The sequence below is a fragment of the Atractosteus spatula genome, chromosome 9 (assembly GCF_055471065.1).
Source record: "Atractosteus spatula isolate fAtrSpa1 chromosome 9, fAtrSpa1.hap1, whole genome shotgun sequence".
NCBI lineage: Eukaryota > Metazoa > Chordata > Actinopteri > Semionotiformes > Lepisosteidae > Atractosteus > Atractosteus spatula.
In genome coordinates, this window is record NC_142714.1 from 16,851,293 (window position 1) to 16,875,892 (window position 24,600).

General features: G+C 35.8%; 1 protein-coding gene across 1 annotated transcript in view; it reads left to right on the forward strand.

The window, feature by feature from the left end:
- LOC148828301 (formin) overlaps window positions 1-24,600 on the forward strand; it is a 114,438-nt gene that overhangs the window by 5,032 nt on the left and 84,806 nt on the right. Inside the window, exons 3-4 of the mRNA XM_088925627.1 lie at window positions 4,858-4,919; window positions 17,364-18,097. Coding sequence (XP_088781753.1) covers window positions 4,858-4,919; window positions 17,364-18,097 — 796 coding nt within the window. The remainder of the gene's footprint in view (window positions 1-4,857; window positions 4,920-17,363; window positions 18,098-24,600) is intronic.

Here is a 24,600-nt window from a genome sequence, read left to right on the forward strand (position 1 = left end):
GACAGACGAGGGTCATAATATAACTTTTAAACTCACTTAAAGAAGGAATGTGCTTAAATCATATACGAAATTGATATTTCTGTTTTTTAAATTATGAGATAGTCAAGAGGGCACTAAGAAAACATGGCAGGATTCTAGTACTACAAACAGCATTGCTAATATTTCCTATATACTGTACAGTATATAAAAGGTCAGTTTGCCACAGATGACAGTAGTAGCCTTTTAAGATTGAAAAAACATACAGTAATAATACATGCATCTCCTTTACTTATTTAAAGAAGAATTTGAAGTTATTTATTGAATTGCACATAATTGTTAGACATGTATTTCATTATATCACCTGATTTAATTTTTGTATAACCAAGAACCTTACAATACTTGTTCAGATTAACTGAAAGAACATTGCAACCTAAAACCCAGCTGCACTGGAAAATTGAACAAATAACATGTCCATACTTTACAAGGGTTTTCCAGAAAGTAATGTCCCACTTTCATTTTCTTGTTCTAAATGAACTAGTCCTATGGCTATCAAGTGTCGTCATCTGTACAAGGTCTCCAATAAGAAAAAAGGAAAGCTAGATCTTACAGTACTGGGTGTTTCATAATTTTGTTATGAAAATGTTTTTTTTAAATGTGAAGGCATTATTTTCTGATTGTCCCCTGTATTTAAATACAATATACTGTATATGCATAAGGCATTAGCTGTTTGAGCTTGGGCTCTGTCAGAATCAGTGTGGGGTTGAGTGATTCTGAGTGACCCAGGGAGTCCTGGGTCATTTAGCTGTGACCCAGTTGTCGGTTCCAGCCTCATTATTCCTGCAGATGATCCCAACTGAGCTTATGAGCTTTATGTGGGACTTGCAAGGTGCAAAATGGTGCATTGATGTGTCAGCACATTTCAGAGGAGATCAGGTGCTATTTCACCCATCCTGTTGGGAGAGGACATAAAGTAATATGATTTGTATTGCATTATATACTGTATATACACTATACTTTAGTCACTATATACTGTATTATAGGAAATCAATTTGAATTGGAATGAATTTGTTAAAATCCGACAAGAAGCACATAAAATATGAAATGTTGTATTTGTTCTTTGTTTTTCTGAGTTGTTATTATTAAAATAGGGTATGCACAAGCATTTTCTGATGCAATGGAAAGACCACCCACACTCCAGCCAAAGATTATACTGCAAGAATGTGCATTTTCAATAAGTATATTACGTACTTTATATACTGTGCAACTTTCTATACTGAAGACTGTTCTTAATGTAATTGTAACTATAACTTCAGTATTTCAAGAATGATACAAATACATTTTGATAAGAACTTTTAGATCTTATTATACAAGCATAAAGGTTTTTATTTTTATTTTTTGTCTTTATTATACTGTAATTCATCCCATTCATACTGTACTTTTCAAAAATAAAAGTGCAGAATTTAATTGTTGTCAGCTTTGGAAATAAAACAATCAAGCACTGGAAATAATTGTGGATTTTTGGCCACAAAATACAGTTCCAGCCAATCACCACCTCTTTTGTGCACCCAGCATTAATCATTGCATATGGCCAGTCTATTAATCCTAATGGGACTGGGAAATGTTTGTCAGATATTTGGCAACTGAAAGGCCACAAGCAATTTTTATGTTTGTTGTTCTTGACAGTATAGGTCCTCAGTGTAGTTACTGTACATCACTATAATCTTGATCAAAGATGCTTTAAATGTGAAGTTATTGAGTAAAATATCATTACAAATGGGTGGTAATGAAAACTGATAAAATAAGAAACTGACAGAGTAAATACATCAATAAGTAAAATAAATAATCATAACCCCCAACTTGTAAGGATATACTCAAGAATATACTGTACCAAGGATATTTGCCAAGAATATACCCAAGTGGTTACTATAGTTAGAGACACATTAATTCTTCGTTCTTTGTAACCAGCTGGTTAAACAAATATTAACAATACTTGACAATGACAATACACGCACTAGCACACACAACATAAACCTAAAATACTCAGAAAAAACCCAGACTGCAACCAAGTATTCATAAGTACATAACGCCTACGAAGGCTACAAAGAAGAGATAAACTGACTTCTAAATTAAATAAGATACAGCCCATGGCTAAATCTGTCTCTCTGTAGACCCGAATGCAACAAAATAAGGGGGAACCTGTCTCCCTATTCTAAACTGCACCCACTAACCAGGAGAGCACATGCACATTTTAAACCAAGGGGTTCTTACCGCAGGAAATTCCTAAAGAGAATTTAAAGTTTCCTAAAACAACACAGTTGTAAGCTCTCAGCATTTGGTCAAGGACCTCTCGCCTAGCACAAGTTTTACTGTATGTTCTCTTCTGTCTCTTGTGGTCTGTTCCCTCTCTTGTTCTGTCCTCTGTCATTTATCCTACACTTCTGACACTCTTAATCATTTGCCCAAGAACTTAGTTAACTGAGGTAAACCAGAAGATTATTTTAATAATAATTGCTTACACTTATATAGCACTTTTCTGGACACTCCACTCAAAGCACTTTACAGGTAATGGGGACTCCCCTCCACCACCACCAATGTGCAGCATCCACCTGGATGATGTGACGGCAGCCATAGTGCACCAGAACACTCACCACACATCAGCTATTAGTGGGGAGGAGAGCAGAGTAATGAAGTCAGTTCATACATAGGGATTATTAGGAGGCCATAATTGGTAAGGTCCAATAGGAAATTTGGCCAGGATGCCAGGGTTACACCCCTACTCTTTTCAAGAAAACCCTGGTATTTTTAATGACCACAGAGAGTCAGGACCTTGGTTTTACATCTCATCCGAAGGACAGCACCTGTTTACAGTATAGTGTCCCCATCACTATATGGGGGCATTAGGACCCACATGGACCGCAGGTTGAGTGCCTCCTGCTGGCCCCACTAACACCTCTTCCAACAGCAACCTTAGTTTTTCCCAGGAGGTCTCCCATCCAGGTACTGACCAGGCTTGCACCTGCTTAGCTTCAGGGGGTTGTCAGTTGTGATTTGCAGGGTGATATGGCTGCTGGTCTTTTGATCAGTGCATCTCAAACTCAGCACAACTATGTAAAAATCCCTTGATTTGAGTGAAAATATTGACATTAGTTAGGTGTTACTATTTTGTCTGGATTCTTAGAGACACCTCCATTGTTACCTACCTCAGCTGGTAATAGTATCTCAGCAGGACTTTATTAAAAAAGCCTCTACATGGTTGTTAATAAAACACTGCAGAACAGTGGCATAGAGCACAGTGGTTCGGTTTACAGGCGTTCTTCTGTGTTTCCATTTGGAGAGTGGCATATACTGTATTCATCATCAAAATCAGAAAGCTTGGAATTGCATTTTTTTACTCTACTGTAGTTTATAAGTATGAAAAATGACCCAACATCTGTGTGAACAAAAGCAACAATGAGTCTCAACAATTAAGATTGAAATGATAGAAAATTAAATGTGCATAGTGCAACACATCACTTTATACCATCCTTTATCATTACTTTTTGACAAATAATCCAGTTTAGATGAAGAAATTATTTTACTTGTGGTTTGAAGGATTCAGCACAGTACAATAAGAGTATGTTATTTCTCAACAGTCCATTTAATATAACCCCTACATACATTATATATTATTTCACACGGCTTTATTCTAATAGCAACTGCACTATTATTATCACTGGTTTTAGATTAGAGCCTGGAAAGAATTTAAGCTCTTAGGCTCAAAAGTCAGAACCCATTTGTTCCAGTTAGGCACACAACATGCTGTTTGAAAACATGGATTAACATAATGTAACAAATTGTGAAACCAGACATTTGAGTTAGAGTATGTGGAAACACTTCCATTGCATTTACAAAATATTAGCTGTGAATGATTAGAACAGGTAAGACTTTGTCTTATATGATGCCCTTTATGATTATATTGTTTTTTTAACAACTGAATCAGCAATTATTAAGAGCATCTTGTAATCACCATTTTTTCATATTGCAGATTTAAAGTTTGCTACATCTTATCCTGGGTGTCAATGCTCTTTATGCACACTGGGTTATTTATGTTAATTTATTTTTCTTTGTAAATAGAAAAATAGCGAAGCACATTAAGTGTGAATTAATATTTGCAGAACTTAACCTAAATGCGCTGTTGTGTGAAGCTGTGAATTTACATTTTTTTTGAGTACTGGGGTGAATATATAAGGCCTTCCTTGTATAAGTACTACATGTTCCTCCCAAGGTGTATAGTATGAAAATTAGACTATTAATGTATTAATACTGCCACACAGTGGACTGGGGAAATCATAGCAGTCTTTATCTGTTACCGTTTTAAAATGTCTGCAATTTTAAAAAGAAAATGTATTGTATTGTATTCTATTGTAAAACCTGTTAAAGTTACAATTTATAAATTCCTAAAATTAAATCATGACTTTGTGCCTTTCAGCCTGCATTTTAAGCACATTCCTTTTTAAAAAAAATGATGAGTTTCATAAGGAATTCTTCAGAATAAAGCTAGTTTGATTATACTGGTACCATTTTTTACTCTTTAATTGCTTTTCTAAAGGGTAAGAAGAGTGATTGACAAACATGTATAAAAGTGAAGGTTTACATTTGCTCCCTGTAACTGATCACATAAAATGAATCTGTGTTAATTGATTTATAGTTTAAATATCTAGTCTTGAATATTGGTGTTTTATACTTGATTTGCCGGTATCTGAAAATGAAATTAAAATAAATACTGGTTAATTGTGGGTGACTGATAAAGTCTTTAGGTCTAATGAAATTATGACTGGATTGTAGGATGAACAGGGGTTAAAGTCAAATGCTGTACAACATCTGTTTTTATCATTGCAGAACATCAGGCAGCTCTTCTACAACTGAAGAGAGAAAGCAAAGAAGACATAGAAAAGATAAATGTAAGTAAAACATTTCTTGACAATAAGGTCTAGCTACGTATTTGTACTATTTTCCTTACCAGTATTTGTCGTCTATCTCCACTAAAGATATAATTTAGAATTGTATAATATAATAATATAATTGTAGTTTTGTGTATGTATGTACTGTGCCATGTTGTAGTCCTGACAGCACCCTCCAGCTCTAGAAATGCAGAATGGCAAATATCTAACATAGCATGTAGCATACGTTTGACAGGAAAATGAGCCTTTAAATATAAGACATGGCATTGTGTTGGTTTGTGGTGGCAGCCATTAAAGTATTAAAGTATTTCAGAAATGTGAATTGCACCATTAGCTATTTATTTAAAACAAAATAAATTCATTGCAAAAAATTATGGGACCAACACAAAGATTTATGATCTGTTTATTTCTATGGTTTCTACAAGGCTTTATTAGACCCAAGGCTTTGTTAGATATGTAGTATAAACATAAATATAATGTGTCTATTTACAAGTAGACAAACTTTTTTTAAGTTAATATAAGAGTGAGCTCTAACTGTTAAAAGTAATTTTTACATTTTTACATTTACATTTACTTAAAGTTATCGAATGAATTTCTTTAACCATATCAGAGGATTCTGTTGTTTAAAGTTTCCCAAACCAGATGTACTTACCCAAATTGCTTTGTACATTTCCATAATCCTAGAGGGCCATCATTTAATTTAATAAAAATATTATGCCCCCTGCCAGCGGCTACTGTATATCACCCTGCAGCTCTCAACTGGCTAACCACTGAAGCTAAGCAGGGTTGAGACCTCCTGGATGGGAGACCTCCTGGGGAGCTATGGTTGCTGCTGGAAGTGGTGTTAGTGTGACCAGTGGGGGGCGCCCACCCTGCGGTCTGTGTGGGTCCTAATGTCCCAGGATAGTGGTGGGGACACTATACTGTAGTGGGCGCCCTCTTTCGGATGAGACGTTAAACCGAGGTCCTGACTCTCAGTGGCCATTAAAGATCCCCGGGCATTTCTTGATAAGAGTAGGTAGTTATCCCGGTGTCCGGGCCAAATTTCCCCCCTCAGCCTTTACCGTGGCCTTCAAATTGTCCCCATACAGTGCCTTGCGAAAGTATTCGGCCCCCTTGAACTTTTCAACCTTTTGCCACATTTCAGGCTTCAAACATAAAGATATAAATTTTTTATTTTATGTGAAGAATCACCAACAAGTGGGACACAATTGTGAAGTGGAACGAAATCTATTGGATTTTTGAAACTTTTTTAACTAATAAAAAAATGAAAAGTGGGGCGTGCAAAATTATTCGGCCCCCTTGCGTTAATACTTTGTAGAGCCACCTTTTGCTGCGATTACAGCTGCAAGTCGCTTGGGGTATGTCTCTATCAGTTTTGCACATCGAGAGACTGAAATTCTTGCCCATTCTTCCTTGCAAAACAGCTCGAGCTCAGTGAGGTTGGATGGAGAGCGTTTGTGAACACCAGTTTTCAGCTCTTTCCACAGATTCTCGATTGGATTCAGGTCTGGACTTTGACTTGGCCATTCAAACACCTGGATACGTTTATTTGTGAACCATTCCTTTGTAGATTTTGCTGTATGTTTGGGATCATTGTCTTGTTGGAAGATAAATCTCCGTCCCAGTTTCAGGTCTTTTGCAGACTCCAACAGGTTTTCATCCAGAATGGTCCTGTATTTGGCTGCATCCATCTTCCCCTCAATTTTAACCATCTTCCCTGTCCCTGCTGAAGAAAAGCAGGCCCAAACCATGATGCTGCCACCACCATGTTTGACAGTGGGGATGGTGTGTTGAGGGTGATGAGCTGTGTTGCTTTTACGCCAAACATATCGTTTTGCATTGTGGCCAAAAAGTTCGATTTTGGTTTCATCTGACCAGAGCACCTTCTTCCACATGTTTGGGGTGTCTCCCAGGTGGCTTGTGGCAAACTTTAGACGAGACTTTTTATGGATATCTTTGAGAAATGGCTTTCTTCTTGCCACTCTTCCATAAAGGCCAGATTTGTGCAGTGTAAGACTGATTGTTGTCCTATGGACAGACTCTCCCACCTCAGCTGTAGTTCTCTGCAGTTCATCCAGAGTGATCATGGGCCTCTTGGCTGCATCTCTGATCAGTCTTCTCCTTGTCTGAGCTGAAAGTTTAGAGGGACGGCCAGGTCTTGGTAGATTTGCAGTGGTCTGATACTCCTTCCATTTCAAGATGATCGCTTGCACAGTGCTCCTTGGGATGTTTGAAGCTTGGGAAATCTTTTTGTATCCAAATCCGGCTTTAAACTTCTCCACAACAGTATTACGGACCTGCCTGGTGTGTTCCTTGGTCTTCATGATGCTCTCTGCGCTTTCAACAGAACCTTGAGACTATCACAGAGCAGGTGCATTTATACAGAGACTTGATTACACACAGGTGGATTCTATTTATCACCATCAGTCATTTAGGACAACATTGGATCATTCAGAGATCCTCGCTGAACTTCTGGAGTGAGTTTGCTGCACTGAAAGTAAAGGGGCCGAATACTTTTGCACGCCCCACTTTTCATTTTTTTATTAGTTAAAAAAGTTTCAAAAATCCAATAGATTTCGTTCCACTTCACAATTGTGTCCCACTTGTTGGTGATTCTTCACATAAAATAAAAAATGTATATCTTTATGTTTGAAGCCTGAAATGTGGCAAAAGGTTGAAAAGTTCAAGGGGGCCGAATACTTTCGCAAGGCACTGTATATGATTGGCTTGAAGTTGCCCTGCGATGGACTGGCGCCCTGTCCAGGGTGTGCCCTGCATTGTGCTCATTGCTTTCTGGGTAGGCTCCAGCTTCCCACAACACTGTATGGTATAAAGTGGTTTGGCAAATGACATGACATGACATTATGCCCCTTAATAAGAAGTATCCATATACTGTAACATGTTGACCCATGAATCAAATCTGAATTGCCTTCGTGGCAGTAAAAGAAAAATGGAATGAAAACTGAGAGCTTCTAAAATAAGGCTGGTATAGCTATAGACAAACAAGCAGTAATAACAAACATCAACGACACAGCAGTTTCTCCCTGACTGGGAACAGACTGTAGCTGCTGTACATTTTTATTGCTTTATGTATTTTTAACATACCAAAAAGGAAAGGAGGTTTATTTTGTGTGGTTTCAGTTTTCTCTTACTGGTATTTAATGCTGTGTCACAGCAATAATGTCTTTATTGTCTTTTTAGTCTTACAAACATCATGTGTAAGACTTGTTTATTTCATCAGATGTGTTTATTTATATTAAGGATGTCGAATTCAGTAACAGCTTGCTATTGTGAATTTCCTTCTTTTTTTAATTTGGAGGGAAGTGAAAAAGTACCCATATGTATTTTAAAAGGAGAGATCAAGTCATTATGAAAGATTTGTAATTTTAACTACAGCCTGAAAATCTGAAAAGAAAAATAGTATTTTCTTATATGACTACAAGTAATTATGAATATAAACTTTAAAAAATCAATTTTTTATGATGAATACAGTATAAAAATAATGTTTTTCATGATTTTAGCTTAAACATAAACCTGATCTGCCATGATAATGGTTAGCTAAACATGCAAAAGGCTAAACCTTTTTTTCAGAATGTTAGATGTGATTTTAGAGACAGAGGCTGTGCAGTGCAATTTATTAGTATCCTCAGTTTCCACTTAAACAGGAAAAGGATTGTATATGCAAGGGATCAGACAAAATTTGACTCCAAAAATTCATATTTACAGATTTCCAAAAAGGATCAAATTAAAATATACAGTAGATCAGCTGTAATTAGGGGATAGTTCAGATCAAACTGCTCATGAATATTTACATTGTACAGTAAATTACTATGCCAACTAAAATATAGGGAGCAGAGCTCATTACTTATTTTGTAAAATAAAACCATGTTAGTTTTGCGGTAAATTGCTAGACCCTTTCTTGTAATTCTATCTTTAACTCGCTAGATGTCACTGATCACTAAACAAGAACTCTGTAAATTCTTTTGGAGAAGACGGTCTGTATTTGAATCAGTTCTATGACTGATGTGAGATGTCTGAAGTAAAAAAGGTTTTATTATTTCAAGACAGAAATATACAGTACTTAAATTTATCAGGAGAATATGCTAGACATATATGAGCTAACGGTTATCATAGCTTTCATTTTTGAAATTTTGGAATTTGAAATTTTGCAGACACACTGCTCATTTGAGATATAAAAGAATACAATTTCTGGATTTAAATTATGTTATCTGCCTTGGATCAAGACTCTTATTACAAATGAAATGATCTGCATAGGATCAAGACTGTATTACTAAGTGACATATTTAGAAATTTTATGATGAATGAAAACTCAAAAATCAGGGACAGATTTGCACAAACAAACCCAGTGCCCTTCTGGAATGTCTGTGTCAATGCTATTTGTCATCAGAAGTGTAAAGGACTGAAACAGAAGTTTGTGGTTGGTAAAAGACAACAGATACTAATCGGTGACTAATTCTGTTGATTCTGAAGTCCAGCTCCTTCTGAATAGATGACTGTTCACAACATTCAATCTGCTAAGCATCTTATTTGCATTATCAGAGTCCTAAATTAGTACTTTTAAGCCAGAGCTCTCATGATAGATTATTGAGGAGAAGCTAGCTGCTATTTCTGTCATTAGAATAGAGTTTATTCAGATAAGCTATGCTGACAGTCAAAGCTCTAAACACCCTGAGTAGTAAGCCATTGCAGTCTGAGAGTAATCACAAAAGCACTGTGAAGTGTCTAAGGCATTTTAGGAGGACATTTTGTGTGGGCTGTTTGTCATTTGGAAGCAGTAATTTGCTATAAATCAGCCACATTTTCTCAGAACCTTAAGGTTACCTCAGAGTCTGTCTCTAACGAAGAAGGGATTTGTGGAACAAACATTCAAGATGTTGGAAAAGCTATGCTGTATGTCCCATCAAACTGCCTGGATATTATTACATTTTATTGTTTTTTAAAGAAATTAGCTTGGCTAGAAATCAGAAAACAAAACCACTGGAATTTGATCATACATAAAGCAAGAGTTTCTGGAGTAGTTCAACATGATGTGTGGTTTTTAAATATACAGCACTCTTCACAAGAGGGCTCTTTATGTTATGTCCTTCTATTTCTACAAAGGAAAACATAATAACTTCAGACCTGTTTAATATACTGTACCAAATATAGTAACAGTGACTTTACATACTAATTAAACATTTCATGAGATGTCTTATTGAGACATCAAGTCCTGTCATTCTTTATAAGTTACTGTAGGAAGATGCAAGTCAACATTTTACTTATTGTTTCAATGGAATAGAACATTGCACGGGATTAGATGATTAAGCCACTTGTTGGCTTAATTATAATTATACAATATCATTGTATTATATTTAGATATTATATCATTATTATTATATTTAGCTCTTATTTGTTTAATCTATTTTTCTAACTTTGTCTGTTTTTTTTAAAGTTCCATTTTATCTTAATAAGTCTGCAGTCATTTCTTATTTATTGTTATTTTAATACAAATAATTATTTATTTATCTTTTTATTGCTTACTAGTGTGTACCATTACATCTACTTCAAGACAAGGGCTGCGTAAAAATGGCATACTTATCTTTCATACTACACCTTTACTTTTTTTACATCCATTCCTCTGGAAATGCAGGGGAGTGGATGTACAAAAGGGAACAGTTAGAAACATTTCCCTGTTTTAATTCATCTATCAGACTGCCTGTCCATTCTTCTGTCCACAGTGGTAAAACACTAATGAACTTGAACTTGAACTTTATTGCCAGATGTAACGGGTACATGTACTAGTACAAGGGAAGTCTTACTTACAGAAAGTCTCTCTATTGTTATAAAAATGTAAAAAACACAAAGTGCAGACAGTGAATCAAGACAACATACAAACAGTAGACAATGTACAAGTAAACAAGTAAACAGTTTGAGTGTAAACAATGCAGACATGTAAACAATGACTGCAGATGTGCAATAGATAAGAAATTATAATGAGGTAGATGGTGTAGGTGTGGTCCGAGGCCAAATGTGTACGCCAGTCGCACTGCTTCTGGATAGACGTTATTGAAGAATCTAGTGGTAAGTGTCCGTATGCTCTTGTATCTCTTGCCTGAGGGCAGAGGGGTGAAGAGCTCATACCCGGGGTGGTGACTGTCCTCTGTGATTGCCAGAATTCTACCATGGCAGCGGTCCACATAGAGCTGTTTAATCTCTGTGAGACCAGGGCCGATGATCTTCTGGGCCACATTCATCATTCTCTGCAGCTGGTGACTGTTTCCACTTCCGTTCCATCAATACTGAGTGGGCTGTGAATGTGCGGCCTGTGCCTCTGAAAGTCCACTATTAGCTCTTTTGTTTTAATCACATTCAAGTCCAGGTTATTGCTATGACACCACCTCAGCACCTGTATGACTTCATCCCTGTAAATGGGCTCGTCATCATCACTGATCAGGCCTATTATAGTGATGTCATCTGCAAATTTAATAATGGGGTTGTTGCTGTGTCTTGCTGTGCAGTTGTGAGTGAATAGGGAGTACAACCTTGGACTCAGACAGCAGCCTTGTGGGCTGCCAGTGCTCAGGGTGAGTGGTGTTGATGCTTTATTACCTATCTGCACCACCTGTGGTCTCTCGATTAGTAAGTTCAGCAGCCACTTGCAGACAGAGTTGCACAGACCTAATCCCCTGAGCTTTGTCACCAGTTGGCTGGGTTATGATGGAATTGAATGCTGAACTGAGTCCACAAACAGCATTCTCACATATGAGTTCTTAGTGTCCAGGTGTTCCAAGGCAAGGCTGTATGTAGAGCCTGAGAGACAGCATCATCCACTGATCTGTTGTTCAGGTAGGTGAACTGCAAGGGGTCCAGGGACTCTGTAATGGAACAGTTGATGTGTGACAACACCAGCTTCTCCAGGCATTTAATCACCACAGATGTTAATGCTACTGGGCAGTAAACGTTCAGGCACGTCACTTTTGCCTTTTTGAGGATTTGTGATCACCAAATGATCTACTTAAATTTCCTTCATAAAACATACTGTATCTGACACATCACAGACAATTTCATATGAAGCTAGAGTGGTTTCAACGTTGCTGTGTATGCTCTTTCTGGGGGCTGCTCTGGGCAGCATTTTATATATGTTTTAGGAGTGGTTAAGTTCTAGAAATAGGTTTCATGTCGGTAGTTCATTATTATACTGTAAGTAGAAATTACTGTACATTATACAGTATTTATCTTCATCAAATATTATCTGACGTGTTTTCCTAGACCTGAATTCAGTCTTTTTTTTAATTTCCTTAACTACTTCTACAGTATTAGCTAATACTAATTAGCTAACATCATCTGTGAAATTGATTAGTTTGCCAGTTGTACTGGAATGTGGGTCTTTGATGTACATTTAGAAGAGCCATTTCATTAACCCTTGATGGCTTATTTTTTTAGATTTTTTAACATACCCTATGTTGAATATCCAATGTTATTAAGTTGCCAATGACTCTAGAGTTCAATAAAAGAATATGTATTCTCGTTCTTTTTTCATTCACACAAAGAAAACCCTTGCTGTTTGTGCACCTTGATTGTGCCTGATATTCATTTGTTTTTTAGTGGCACACAATTCGCATCTTTTTGGGAGACAAACTCTGGCCAGCGTCCACCTCTATTCTGTAATCTAATGTCTTTCAACTTGGATTTCTATCCCATCGGGCCAGATACCCAGAGTTTAAATTTTTTAATCTCCTGTTTAATCTGAACTGTGGAAACATAATTATTTATTTTTTTTGTTAAAAACAACAAGATACTTTACTGTTTCAGGATCATATTGGTATTATATTTTCCATTTTTATTTACAGTACAATTTGGAAAGCATTCATGTACAAGAGGATATCTAAAATATCTAAGAACATGCTTTATTCAGCTTTTTCTATTTTGCTTTGGAGATTTCATGGGAAGATTAAACAAATTAAATAAATGATATTAGTGCCTGCTTCTAAATTAAAAAGTCTAAGTAACTGAAATATCAGGGATTGTTTTTGCTAGTTTGTACTGTAAAGAAAATCTCTTGTGGAGTAATATTTAATTAAACAGAAATCAAGTCATGAGTGTTTAATATGCCATTCATGCCAAACATTGAATATTTAAAAATACCTCAGATTAGAAATATGAAGGTTTGGCATTGACTGAAGCCTTTTTCAGTGTTATTAATTCATCTAGTTCTTGATTGCTACTGAGACCTGTCTTAAAGCCAGTATAAATTATGCAATGTCTGTGATGAGATAGGCATTCTATTGTTATTCTTGGATTTTCAGCTGTGAGCTTTATTGTAATTCAAATGAATGCCTGACATAGTGAACAGGTGGCAGTTTTGTATGCTGAGCAACTGTGACACTCCATATGAATTGCTCTATATAATTTTGGATTTACTCAAGGCAACACAGTAGTCAAGGTTCTGCATCCTGGAAGGAAGAGAGTACTTATTTTGTTATTGAACAAACATCCTACAAACACAAGGTGCTTACTGGGAAAATTTAAGGACATTTCCTTACATGACAATAATGTTTTACTGCAGTCCAGAAAAAATGCTTACTTTAATGTTGTAATGGTCTCCAGATGCAGTTAGTTAATCTTCTGCCAGTATTTTGCATGAAACAAGATTGGGTTCCATAGTTTAGGGATACAAAGACCATTAAAATCTGTATATATCCAAAGAATCTATTTATTTAAAATGTGCGGTCAGAGCTGTCTTATCCTTAGTTTCAAGGTTTCCATTATTTTTTAATATATGGGATTGCGTAACCTTGTGAATTACTGTCTTACCACAAATCTGGTCATATTTATTGTTCCTTTTCTGAAACATAGTGTTTTCCCAGTTTTACAAGAGAAGCCAAGGGTGGTCAATGAAAGTTTGTGTAAACGTATTTGGTCTGGAGTGTACTGTAGTTTAAAATCTGCTATTCTCTTTATGCTATTCTTGTGTCTTTTTGCACAACTTGTTAAAAAATGTAAATAATGTAAATGTGTGAGGACACAAGGCTTCAACTTTGTTGGCCACTGGAAACCTTGCCAAGGGAAAGGACATCTGTACAGACATGATGGATTGCATCAAAGGGCATCAGTCACACTGGCACAAGAATCCCCAAAGAAATCCAGAAACATTTAAATTTAAGTGGAAGGGGATAGAAACCACAGAAAATCCCAAGAGCAGTTACATAGAAAACAAAAACAAAGGGGAAACCTAAGGGAAGAATCAAAATGCAGAGCCTAGTGTTAACAAAGTGCTTATGATTAAATGCTAGGACAGAAACATGGCTAACCAAAAATAATGTACAGTACAGTAGATGAATGTGATAGTGAACACACACTGTACTGAAAAGAAGAGGGGAGTATTCAGGCTCAGGAACTAAAGCTAAATTATTTGAGCATTTCTGAATCTGTACTGCAATTTATTCTACACTATTTTATGAAAAAAAATATATATGGAAAAGAAGCAGTTTTTATGGGAGACTTCAACTTTCCCCACATAGATTGGGACAAAAACCAGAATGGCAGGTATGGATAATGACTGCTTTTTTATACAGTTCGTCAGAGCACCTACGGTCAGAGTCTTTATAGATTTTGTTTTTTTCAGACAGTCAAGTCAGAGAATCAAACAGTGGTGAGAGAACTATTAGGGAACTGTGATCAGAATATGGTGAAATTTGAAGTACTATTTATTTTGAAAGTGTACTTGCTGAGTCCTAATCAAAAGTTTACAATGTTCAGAAAACAAACTATGAAAGAATAAGACAGAGTAGTAAAGTGGGATAAATAAATATGAAATCTTTTGAAAATGTATAGCGACAGTTTAAACAGAATATAAAAAAAGGATTCTAGAAAGACCTAGAGAGAAAGGGAGAAAATATCTTTTGGTGCTGCAAAGTAAAAAATAAATGAGAATTAACCTAAAATATACCTGGAAAAACAATGGAACATTTCTAGAAAACAAAAGGAAAATTCAGATGATGACTTTGGAAGACATAAACAACATGTCTCAGGCTGCAGAAGGATGAAGTTTTTTTTAAACTACTATCAGCATAGAAGAAGTAGTAGTGTTCATAAATGACAAATTAAAATGAAGGAATTTCTGATGTACCACAGGGATCTGTACTAGGACCACAGCTTTTCCTACTGTAATTTATATCAGTGATTTAGATTCTGGTATGTTTAGTAAATTAGTGAACTTTACATATCATACCAAATAATGGAGATTAGCAAATGGAAAGTGCTGATGCACCTGATAGTTCATTATCCTATAGACTTGACATACAGTGACCTGTGACAAGGGACAGGTGCTTGATTTTAGAAATGGCACTGAATTAAAGTAATCAAAACACTGTCTCATGAAACTAGAATATCCTCACTAAACTAAAGTAAGGTTTGCTTTCTCAATTTTGAATTATCCATGTTCACTGTGAATTATGCTTTTAATTGAGGTCAGTTGTTTGTACCATTGGTTTTGAACTTCCAGTTTATTAGTTTCCCCTGAGATAAAGATTGTGGCAGAGATGCTGTGCAGCCTGAGTAATTTGTCATGATCTTGGATTGCGTGCAAGACTGACTTGTTTTAAAAATTAAACTTGATGCTGACATTCATAAACATACAGATCTTTAAAGCTATACACTGGAGCTGGCGCATTTGATCTTTTTAAAATTTGTTCAGACCACATTAAAATGAAGAACATGTGTTAAATGTATTACAAAATTGTCTCTTTCCAAACCATAGTCTAGTCTTTAATTTAACTTTGATTCTTGCTGCACGCATACCAAAATCCTGTGAACTGACTACATGTTAATTATTCTGGTACACTATGATTTAATAAATGCACAGCTAATTAGCTTGTTCTTGTGCTGTGCAGAGAACATTGTAATTGAACAGAATACATTGGAACTTCAATATGGGTACTTTTTAAATTTTTTTATGGAGAACAAATGTTGAATTCACACTCTCTTTAACAAAGGCACTTTTTTCCAAGTTGCCTTAATGCATATATTATATAGGATATTGAGCTGTTGCTTTAAGTGTTCATAACAGTAATAAAACAGAATGCATGTTCAAGTATTGTAAATTAACTGTTTTTTTGATTAATCCTAAAGTTCATACATTTGGTACAAACTGCACATGTTAGCATAGAAGGTAAAACATTTTTAGATAACTATAATTCCTGTTAAAATCTTTTCACGGTTTGTTATAGAAAGGTTAGGTAGACTGGCAAAAAAATGACATAAGCATTGATTAGAACAGACTTGGACAAAAAGTCAAAGACACAAACAATGTTGATTAGAAATTAATATTTCACAAATACTATCAACAAACACAGAAAAGAAATCCAGTGTCTGATTCTTAATGACATTGTGAACTATAACACAGTTTACATCAGAGTATAATTTAAATGACCAAAACCAAATTATCTGTAGATTAATAGGCTCTTCAGCTCTAAGGACTACACCTCAAATAGATTAATACTGTAAATGCTTGCCAACTTTAAACAAATCTGTTTTTATTAAAGCAGGCAGGTACTGTAATTCACCTTGGACCATAAGACATGATGACTGATTGAAATGAATATGATCAAATGCATAATAGGATGAGATAAATGAAGGTACTTTTAAGAGTAAATTATCACCATGGATAAGTAATATCCATGCACATTTGATTCATATCAGGTTTTAGTAATACATTTTATTTTATTATGATTATGCAGCTTGAAATGTTTGGTTAAGAAAGACTTAGTTTGATTAATGCTCTTAGTTCAGAGATTTATTTGAAATGTGTGTTTACTATACTGTCATCAGGTATCCCAAAAAGGAAATTGGAATGGAATTATATCACATCTGAATATGAAATAAATAAATTTTTGACAGTTAAAGATATTTTTCAGAGAATATTATCCTATTTATTGTGAAATGGAAAATCACAATGTACGGTTATTTTTTCTTTTCCCAAAAATAACATAACACCATGAATATCTTAACAGAATTAAACTTCACAGTTTCTCTCCCACGCTAAAGTTAATTTCAGATTCTAACTTGTATTATATAGTCCATTGTTATCTTGTCTTGTGTTACTTGTTTTTATTACCTACGTATAATCTCCCATGTAGCACAGAGATACTAATTAAGACTATATAAAGAGTATTTATACCTAGGTGTGCAGTAGCTATACTGTGCACAACAGATAAGGAAAATGCTAGATGTATATTTTATAACTTACGCATTAAAAAAATGTTTGAGAAGGTCAGGGGACACAATAAACCATAATTTAATGAACCATGATGATTGCAGAGGAAAGGTTTTTATCTCTCTTATGAAACGTTTTTTGGTCAGCTTCTTCTGAGTTTGAAAATAACAGTGTTCATGACACAAACAGATAATATAACCAAGGAATAACTTTTCTTTCTTTCACAGGCAGAGTTTGAAATCAACATCTTTCAAATACGGGGAGAACATGCTGAGTCTGTCGCAAAGCTTGAAGAGGTCATCGCGAAGCTCAAAAAAGACCTAGAAAACAGTGGCTGCCGAGAAGGGATTGAGCTCAGAGAGGCCTCTGTGTCTACTGAAGACGATCTGCCCCCAAAAACCTTCCGCAATGTGTGCATCCAGACAGACAGAGAAACCTTCATCAGGACTCCTGAAGAAGACAACAGAATTGCCCACAGCAACCAAAATGTGCCTAAAAAACTTGACATTGAGTCCATAAACCTGAGCTTTGCGGGAAAAATGGAGCATGTCCCAGGATCAGCTCCACCCCCTGCTCCTCCTCTCCCTCAAGGACAATCAGGACCACAGCCTCCCCCTCCCCCTCCACTGCCTGGTTCTGTGGCCCCACCTCCACCTCCACCCCCACCCCCGCCCCCTCCTCTGCCAGGGGCAGGACCCCCTCCTCCCCCTCCTCTGCCAGGGGCAGGACCCCCTCCTCCCCCTCCTCTGCCAGGGGCAGGCCCTCCTCCTCCCCCTCCTCTGCCAGGGGCAGGCCCTCCTCCTCCCCCTCCTCTGCCAGGGGCAGGCCCCCCTCCTCCCCCTCCTTTCCCCGGAGGCTTTGCTTTTCAAGTGAATGAAAAGGCACCCCGGAAACCAACACTGGAGCCAACATGCCCTATGAAGCCTCTCTACTGGACAAGGATTCAGATCCAAGAGAGCAAGTAAGTGCCTATACTGTACATTGCTTGAGCTCCGCATTCCTTGCAATTCTTATCTCTGCATGTAAAAAATAAAACCACACATCTGAGGCACAGCCTTTTATCAAAATGTTCAGCTCTGTTTTTGACAAGTGATTTGGCGCTCATGTTCTCTCATTGTGACCCTCATTATTGCAGTCCAAAAAAGGGTAATGAAATTTAAATAAGGAATTTTACATCATAAAGTATTTATTTTTTAGCATTTTAAATTGTAGCATTTCTAAATGTTCACTTAGCAGCTGGAATTTTTTTTTCCCCAAATATGTCATACTTGATTGAAAAACAAGATACAGTATGACATAGAAGGGCCAATTCAGAACAACCAATTTAGCCAACTTGTCTTTGGAGTTTGGAGGAAATTAGATCACCTGGTGAAAATCCATGCTCAACATACAGGCTATACACAGACAGACTCCCAGGGCCAGAATCGAATCCGGTAGTGGAACTAACCACCTGTTTATCCACCTGTGTTCATAATTGTGGTGCACAAATTGAATGCACTTAAAATACAAACCCACCCTTATAATAGCATGGTTTCTAAATTCCTCTCAATCAAAATCATTTTAATCTTTTTAAGTGCCCTGAAGAAATTGGAATCAACTAAACATCTTTAAATTTGTTAACATTTCCCCATATTTTCATAGATGAGAAAAGCAGGACAGCTCCCAGAGCACCACAGTGCATTGTAGACCAGGCTGATGATGTCCTATAAGTGGGTGACCACAGTTTCATTTTTTACAACTTTAACAGCTTAAGCTGGTGTTGACAAGCATAAAATCAGTTTAGCATTTAACTACAAGTTGATACATCCTGTGATCCAAGTTAATGGATTTTGCAGAAGGAACTTCTGTGGTAAATTATAGAAAATATGTTTTAAACAATGCCCGGCAAGAAGACTAACGTCTGTTTTATGGGCCTTATCAAAATATACTTAGTTGAATAGAAAAGATTAGTGGGCTTTAGGAAAGAATTGGAAGTGAGAAAGAAATAATTTACTACCAGTTCTGGTGAATTTGCATTTTATGCCCTTTAAGGTTAAAATGTTCTAATATTGCAGTCATAAATCAAATGCAAGGTTATTGTACAGTCTTCTCAGGATTCTGAAAAGAATTCTGTCATTTTAGTCAAGCACATGGTATTTGAAATTGGAACTAGTCCAAACAAGCTAACCTTGGCTGTAGTTTATTATTTGTTTCATATGGATCACTAATATATTATTGTATATACAGTATATTGGCAAAGGAGTAACAATAGCTAGGCTCCTGTTCTTCTCCAACAAACCTCAATGGGTCCATTGAGGTGAAGCTAGAGAATTATTCAGAATGAGAATTATTAATGAGGCCCTTTAAGGTGCAAGCTGAAGAATTATTTTATTTAAGTTTTTTTTATTTCAAGCAGTAAGTAATATTTACATATTATTTTACGTTTACAATGGCAATGACCTGAATCATAAGATCATAAAATCCTTAGTTCCTTATGAATAAGCACATTTGCAGTAAATGAAATGGAATTGGAGCATTCGATTTCTTTGTATCATGACCTGCACTGGGATTTGGGACAGGAAATGATCAGCAGAAGTTGCACTATTTTGGAGTTTTAATTAATTAAACGCTGAAGATAAGATAGTGGTCCACAACATAAACTAGCATCCCAGAGTGCTTTAAGGTTTGCTCTTTTATACAGAAACAAAACCCATGTTGTTTACTATTTGACCCATTCTCAAGTCATCATGTTTCTATAATTTCGCCTGCAACTCATAACTGCCAACCCACTGAAGTTAAGCAGGTGGGATAATGCCCAACTATGAACTGGCTTCATCCCTCTGTTCTCCTCACCACTAATAGCTGGTGTGTGGTGAGCGTACTGGCGCACTATGGCTGCTGTCGCAATATCCCGGTGGGCGCTGCACATTGGTGGTGGTGGAGGGGATCCCCATTACCTGTAAAGCGCTCTGAATGCAGTGTCCAGAAAAGAACTATATACTGTATATGTGGGGAATTATTATTAGAATAAATTGTGTTCATAGTATTTTGTTCAGAAAAAAAAAACTGAATATAATGTCCTACAGGAGTTATTTATCTGTTTTATTAATTGAAAACTGTTTTATGAATATGGTTAATCTTGAAATTCATCAAATTTTCATTAGAAACAATATCAGACATTTGTATAGTGGCTCCTTTTTCCTACCAGTAAATTAATTGAGTTAATACCAGCAGCATTACCTTTTTTGCTTTCCAGCTTGTCTTGTCTTTTTTGACTTACCTGTAACTACTGTATGCACTTGAGTTCATATTGTTCAATAATGATATTTTGGCTTGTGTTCTCAATGCAAGTTCAACATTGAATTTTTCAGTAGTTCCTCTACACTTCTACAGGATAACAACAGATTATCAGAGCTAAAGGATTTATATTACAAATAAACTACCTTAGCTTTGGAAGAACATGTATCCAAACGAAATCAGGTTCTTACAATAGTGAAGAATAAGGTAATTTTCGGTGTCTTTGGAATATTAGATTGTATTGTATTTTAAGTTGTGTAAAATTTTGACTGAGAAGAGTGATTTACTCTGTGTGATGCTTCAAAATCTTTATATGCACTTTCAATAGCTCATTAAACTTATTTGGTAACAACTACAAAATGTTTTGACTTTAAATGTTTGACTATGTCTTACAGCTAATTAAGTAGCATGTGACATCATTACTACCTCAATCATTAGTAAGTGGAACAAGTTTTATGCTATGCATAACGTTTTCTGTTCCAAGACATGAAAAAACAAAAAGATTTAGAAAATATTCGGTCATGAAATTATTTAGTACTTTATTGGCAATTTTGAAATTCTTGCAAAACCTCTTGGTGTTCATAGCCACCCTGTTTGGCATTGTCTCTGCATGTTTCTCACATTAGCCAGAGATACTATTGCATGCTTCCTCAGTGGTGTACTGCAATCAGTCTTTGTTCTCTGCTGGTGGCAGTATCTTAAACCATATTACAGTCATGTCCATTGTGTACTGTTTGGTTTGTGGGTTGGCTGTTCAAGTCATCTTCTGCAAAATTCTCATCCGTCCTTCGGAAGAGACGTAAAACCGAGGTCCTGACTCTCTGTGGTCATTAAAAATCCCAGGGCGTTTCTCGAAAAGAGTAGGGGTGTAACCCCGGTGCCCTGGCCAAATTTCCCATTGGCCCTTACCAATCATTCTTACCAATCATTCAACCTTCTAATAATCCCCCTCTATGAATTGGCTTCATTACTCTGCTCTCCTCCTCACTGATAACTGATGTGTGGTGAGCGTTCTGGCGCACTATGGCTGCCGTCGCATCATCCAGGTGGAAGCTGCACATTGGTGGTGGTGGAGGGGATCCCCATTACCTGTAAAGTGCTTTGAGTAGAGTGTCCAGAAAAGAACTATATAAGTTTAAGCAATTCTTCTTCTTATTATTATTAAAAGTGCTTTTACAGAAGTTAAATACCTTAAAACAAGCAGTCTTCATTGCAAGAAATAAATTTCTGCCTATCTACAGCTAGCTTGCCAACTTTAACATACATTGCCAGCACCATAATTTGTAACCTATACATTTAATGATTAAAACAGTGCATGCAAAATGGCATATTGTTATTAGGCAAAGGAAGTACTACTCTCAACATTTAGGTTAATAAGCTAAAAGTTTAATATTGTACTTTTATCTATCACTTTAGTGGACAGAAAAAATGACCATTTTAAACTGGTACAAACTATAAACAAAAACTTCCCTTTATTAATCTCACTTTTTTTCTGCATAATATTTTCTTATTCTCAGAATAATTTCAACATTTTACAGGGATTCTAGATAACATGCAGTAATCAACAATTCCTTTGCCTTTTCTACACCTAACGAACAGCTGATTATCTGTCATTTAGGTCCTCTAGATCTCAAATCATATTTTGTCTTCTTTAAATACTGAACAGTAGAATATGTTAATAATTTAAGCAGTTTGTCCCATGATTGTTTTGCCTATAATGTCTATTTGTATTAGCATAAAATGCTACATGTATGTTGTTGCACTCTCTATAGATATTGGCTGGCATCAGTGGAAGATGATTGTCAGCACAGTCACGTAAGGTACAGGTATAGGTATACAGTTTGTTTAATGGTATTCCTGTTTGAATCATTTTATGGTCAAATTCAACTATTTAGAATATTTAGAATTTGCCTGTTTTGAATTTGAGTTTCAGGAGAATTCTGTCAAAACTGCTAGCTAATGCTGAGCACCTCGATTTTCGTTATTCAAACTGAAGTTATTACCATCTATACTGATAAGAACGAAAATTTTGAGTTAATGGTTAATTACTTTGTGAACAGTTGAAGACTTTATACTGATATTTATTATAGAATGAACTGAGATTTATCGTATAAGCTGGGATTTAAAGTAAAATATTTGTATTTGGAAAGCATCTATTTTTACTTGATAGTATACAAAAGAGAACAGACCTTAACCTGAAGCTAAAAACTAAGATGTAAGATTTTTGAAGAGTAAGGGCTGTTGCACAGTGAAAGGAGATAGCACTGACTGTGTTCCTGTCCCAATTTCTATTCTGAAAGTGAGCCTAATAACCTAACCGTAATACCCCATGTTGCTCAGTCCTGGGCCTAGCAAGACTGCCACCTAGTGTGATGCTGATGCATTTCAATATTGCTTTGTACGTTTTTATCCCTTTTGTAATCTTTTCCAAGCTTCAGTATGATTTCTAACAAGTAAATTTTGTCCGAGAATGGAGAGCTGCATTTTTTCGTGATGTACAGTTTTCCCTTGTATTGAATTGTATTAAACTGACTTTTAATACAAATAGTATTAATTAGTTTGATATTTGACAATGTTAGTATGTGATATATGTTGCTCTTTTTAAAATTCCGAATACTGTGATTAGTTTAAAAATAAGTACAGTAAATGGGTTCCCAAAAATATTTTTGTAAGAGGTATAGCTTGCCATGTTTGTCTATTTATTTGAAAGAGATCAATTTGCATTTTTGCATTGAAAAGCACAGACTAAATAGAAGATGAACAATGAAACAGAATATTGGACACGTACATTTTTTAAATGATTTCTTTGTATAATGAAACAAACATGAGTATTCATTTCTTGTTATATGATTTTCTTCATTATATCATTGTTTCCTCTGCTTCATGTTTCTTTGCTATTGTTTTGTGTAAGTCATCTTATTAATGTCATTCAAGTAGGTAGCTGCATCAGCATGCGTAGGTTGCAAAGCGAAGAAAAGAAACACAACATTTCAGCTGTGGTGCCTGTAAAGAAGGTTCCACAGCCAAAAAGTTGTGTTTCTTTTCTTCTCTTTTCAGCATCGAATAAACTTTCAACTTGTTCCTTTGCATCTTATTAACGTGTCTGTTAAATGATTATAAGAAAATAAATTAACAAAAGTCTAGAAGGCCATTTAAGAAAATTGTTGATGTATGTAAGTTCACACAAGGACGTGATCTGAGCTGGTAGTATCTTTCATCCACATCTCATACAGATTAAGCAACAGCAAAGCCTGGCACAGAGGGAATTAACCACTAATTGCTGACCAGCATTGGAAATCACATTGACAAAGGTGGTGGGGGGTGGTGTGGGGGATAATTCTACCACAAACCTGGGGGTACTCTGTGGTTATTCTTCATGTTTACAGTACTTATTGCAATGGCATATGTACAAAGACATGGAAATGTGCATTTTATTTGTGTTTAGCCAATGCTTGATGTCTGAGATGTGGAATTCTGTTGTTTGAGCCTTACATAGCCGTTAAAATCTTACAACCCATCTAACACTTGTCATGTATCTGTAACATTTTTTGTGTTTTATAAAATACTGATGTAATTTGATTAATCTGAATCTATTTAAACAACAGGACATCTTGACTAAGTGATGTGTGGTATGTGTCAGGAAGCATAGTACTTTTGTTAACTGAGTGTCTCTCATGATAGAAAGGAGTGCCCATAAAGGGAATATTAAGGTGAGGGACTCTTACCATCTTAAAGCTACTTTTCAAGCACATGATTCTCAGTGTTTGTCTTGTTACTTAGCAATAGTGGAAATCAAAATTTTCATAGGCTCATAAGAGCTGGTTTGAAACAAGTATTGGCTGAAATGAGCCAAGAATAAGAAAAATCACATTATTTTGAAAGTTAGAAAGAAATAAAAAAGTTTTTTTATTATCTTTATTTTTTATTTTTGAAGAAATAAAAAACATACATCAAAGTATCTAAGAATCTGTTTTAAAGGGGGATTATTATTGTGATGAAAATGTAATCTTTTTTAGTGAAGTGGTTTGTGGCTGGATACTACAACTTTTTTTCTGTGATGTACACTTTTATGGTTGGCATTTAAGTTAAAATTTATGGTAGTATACTATAAAAATAGAATGACTCACTCTTCTTTTCAATATTTATGGCATTTAGAGTTTCGTGTTAAAAAAGAATAACCTTTTAAAA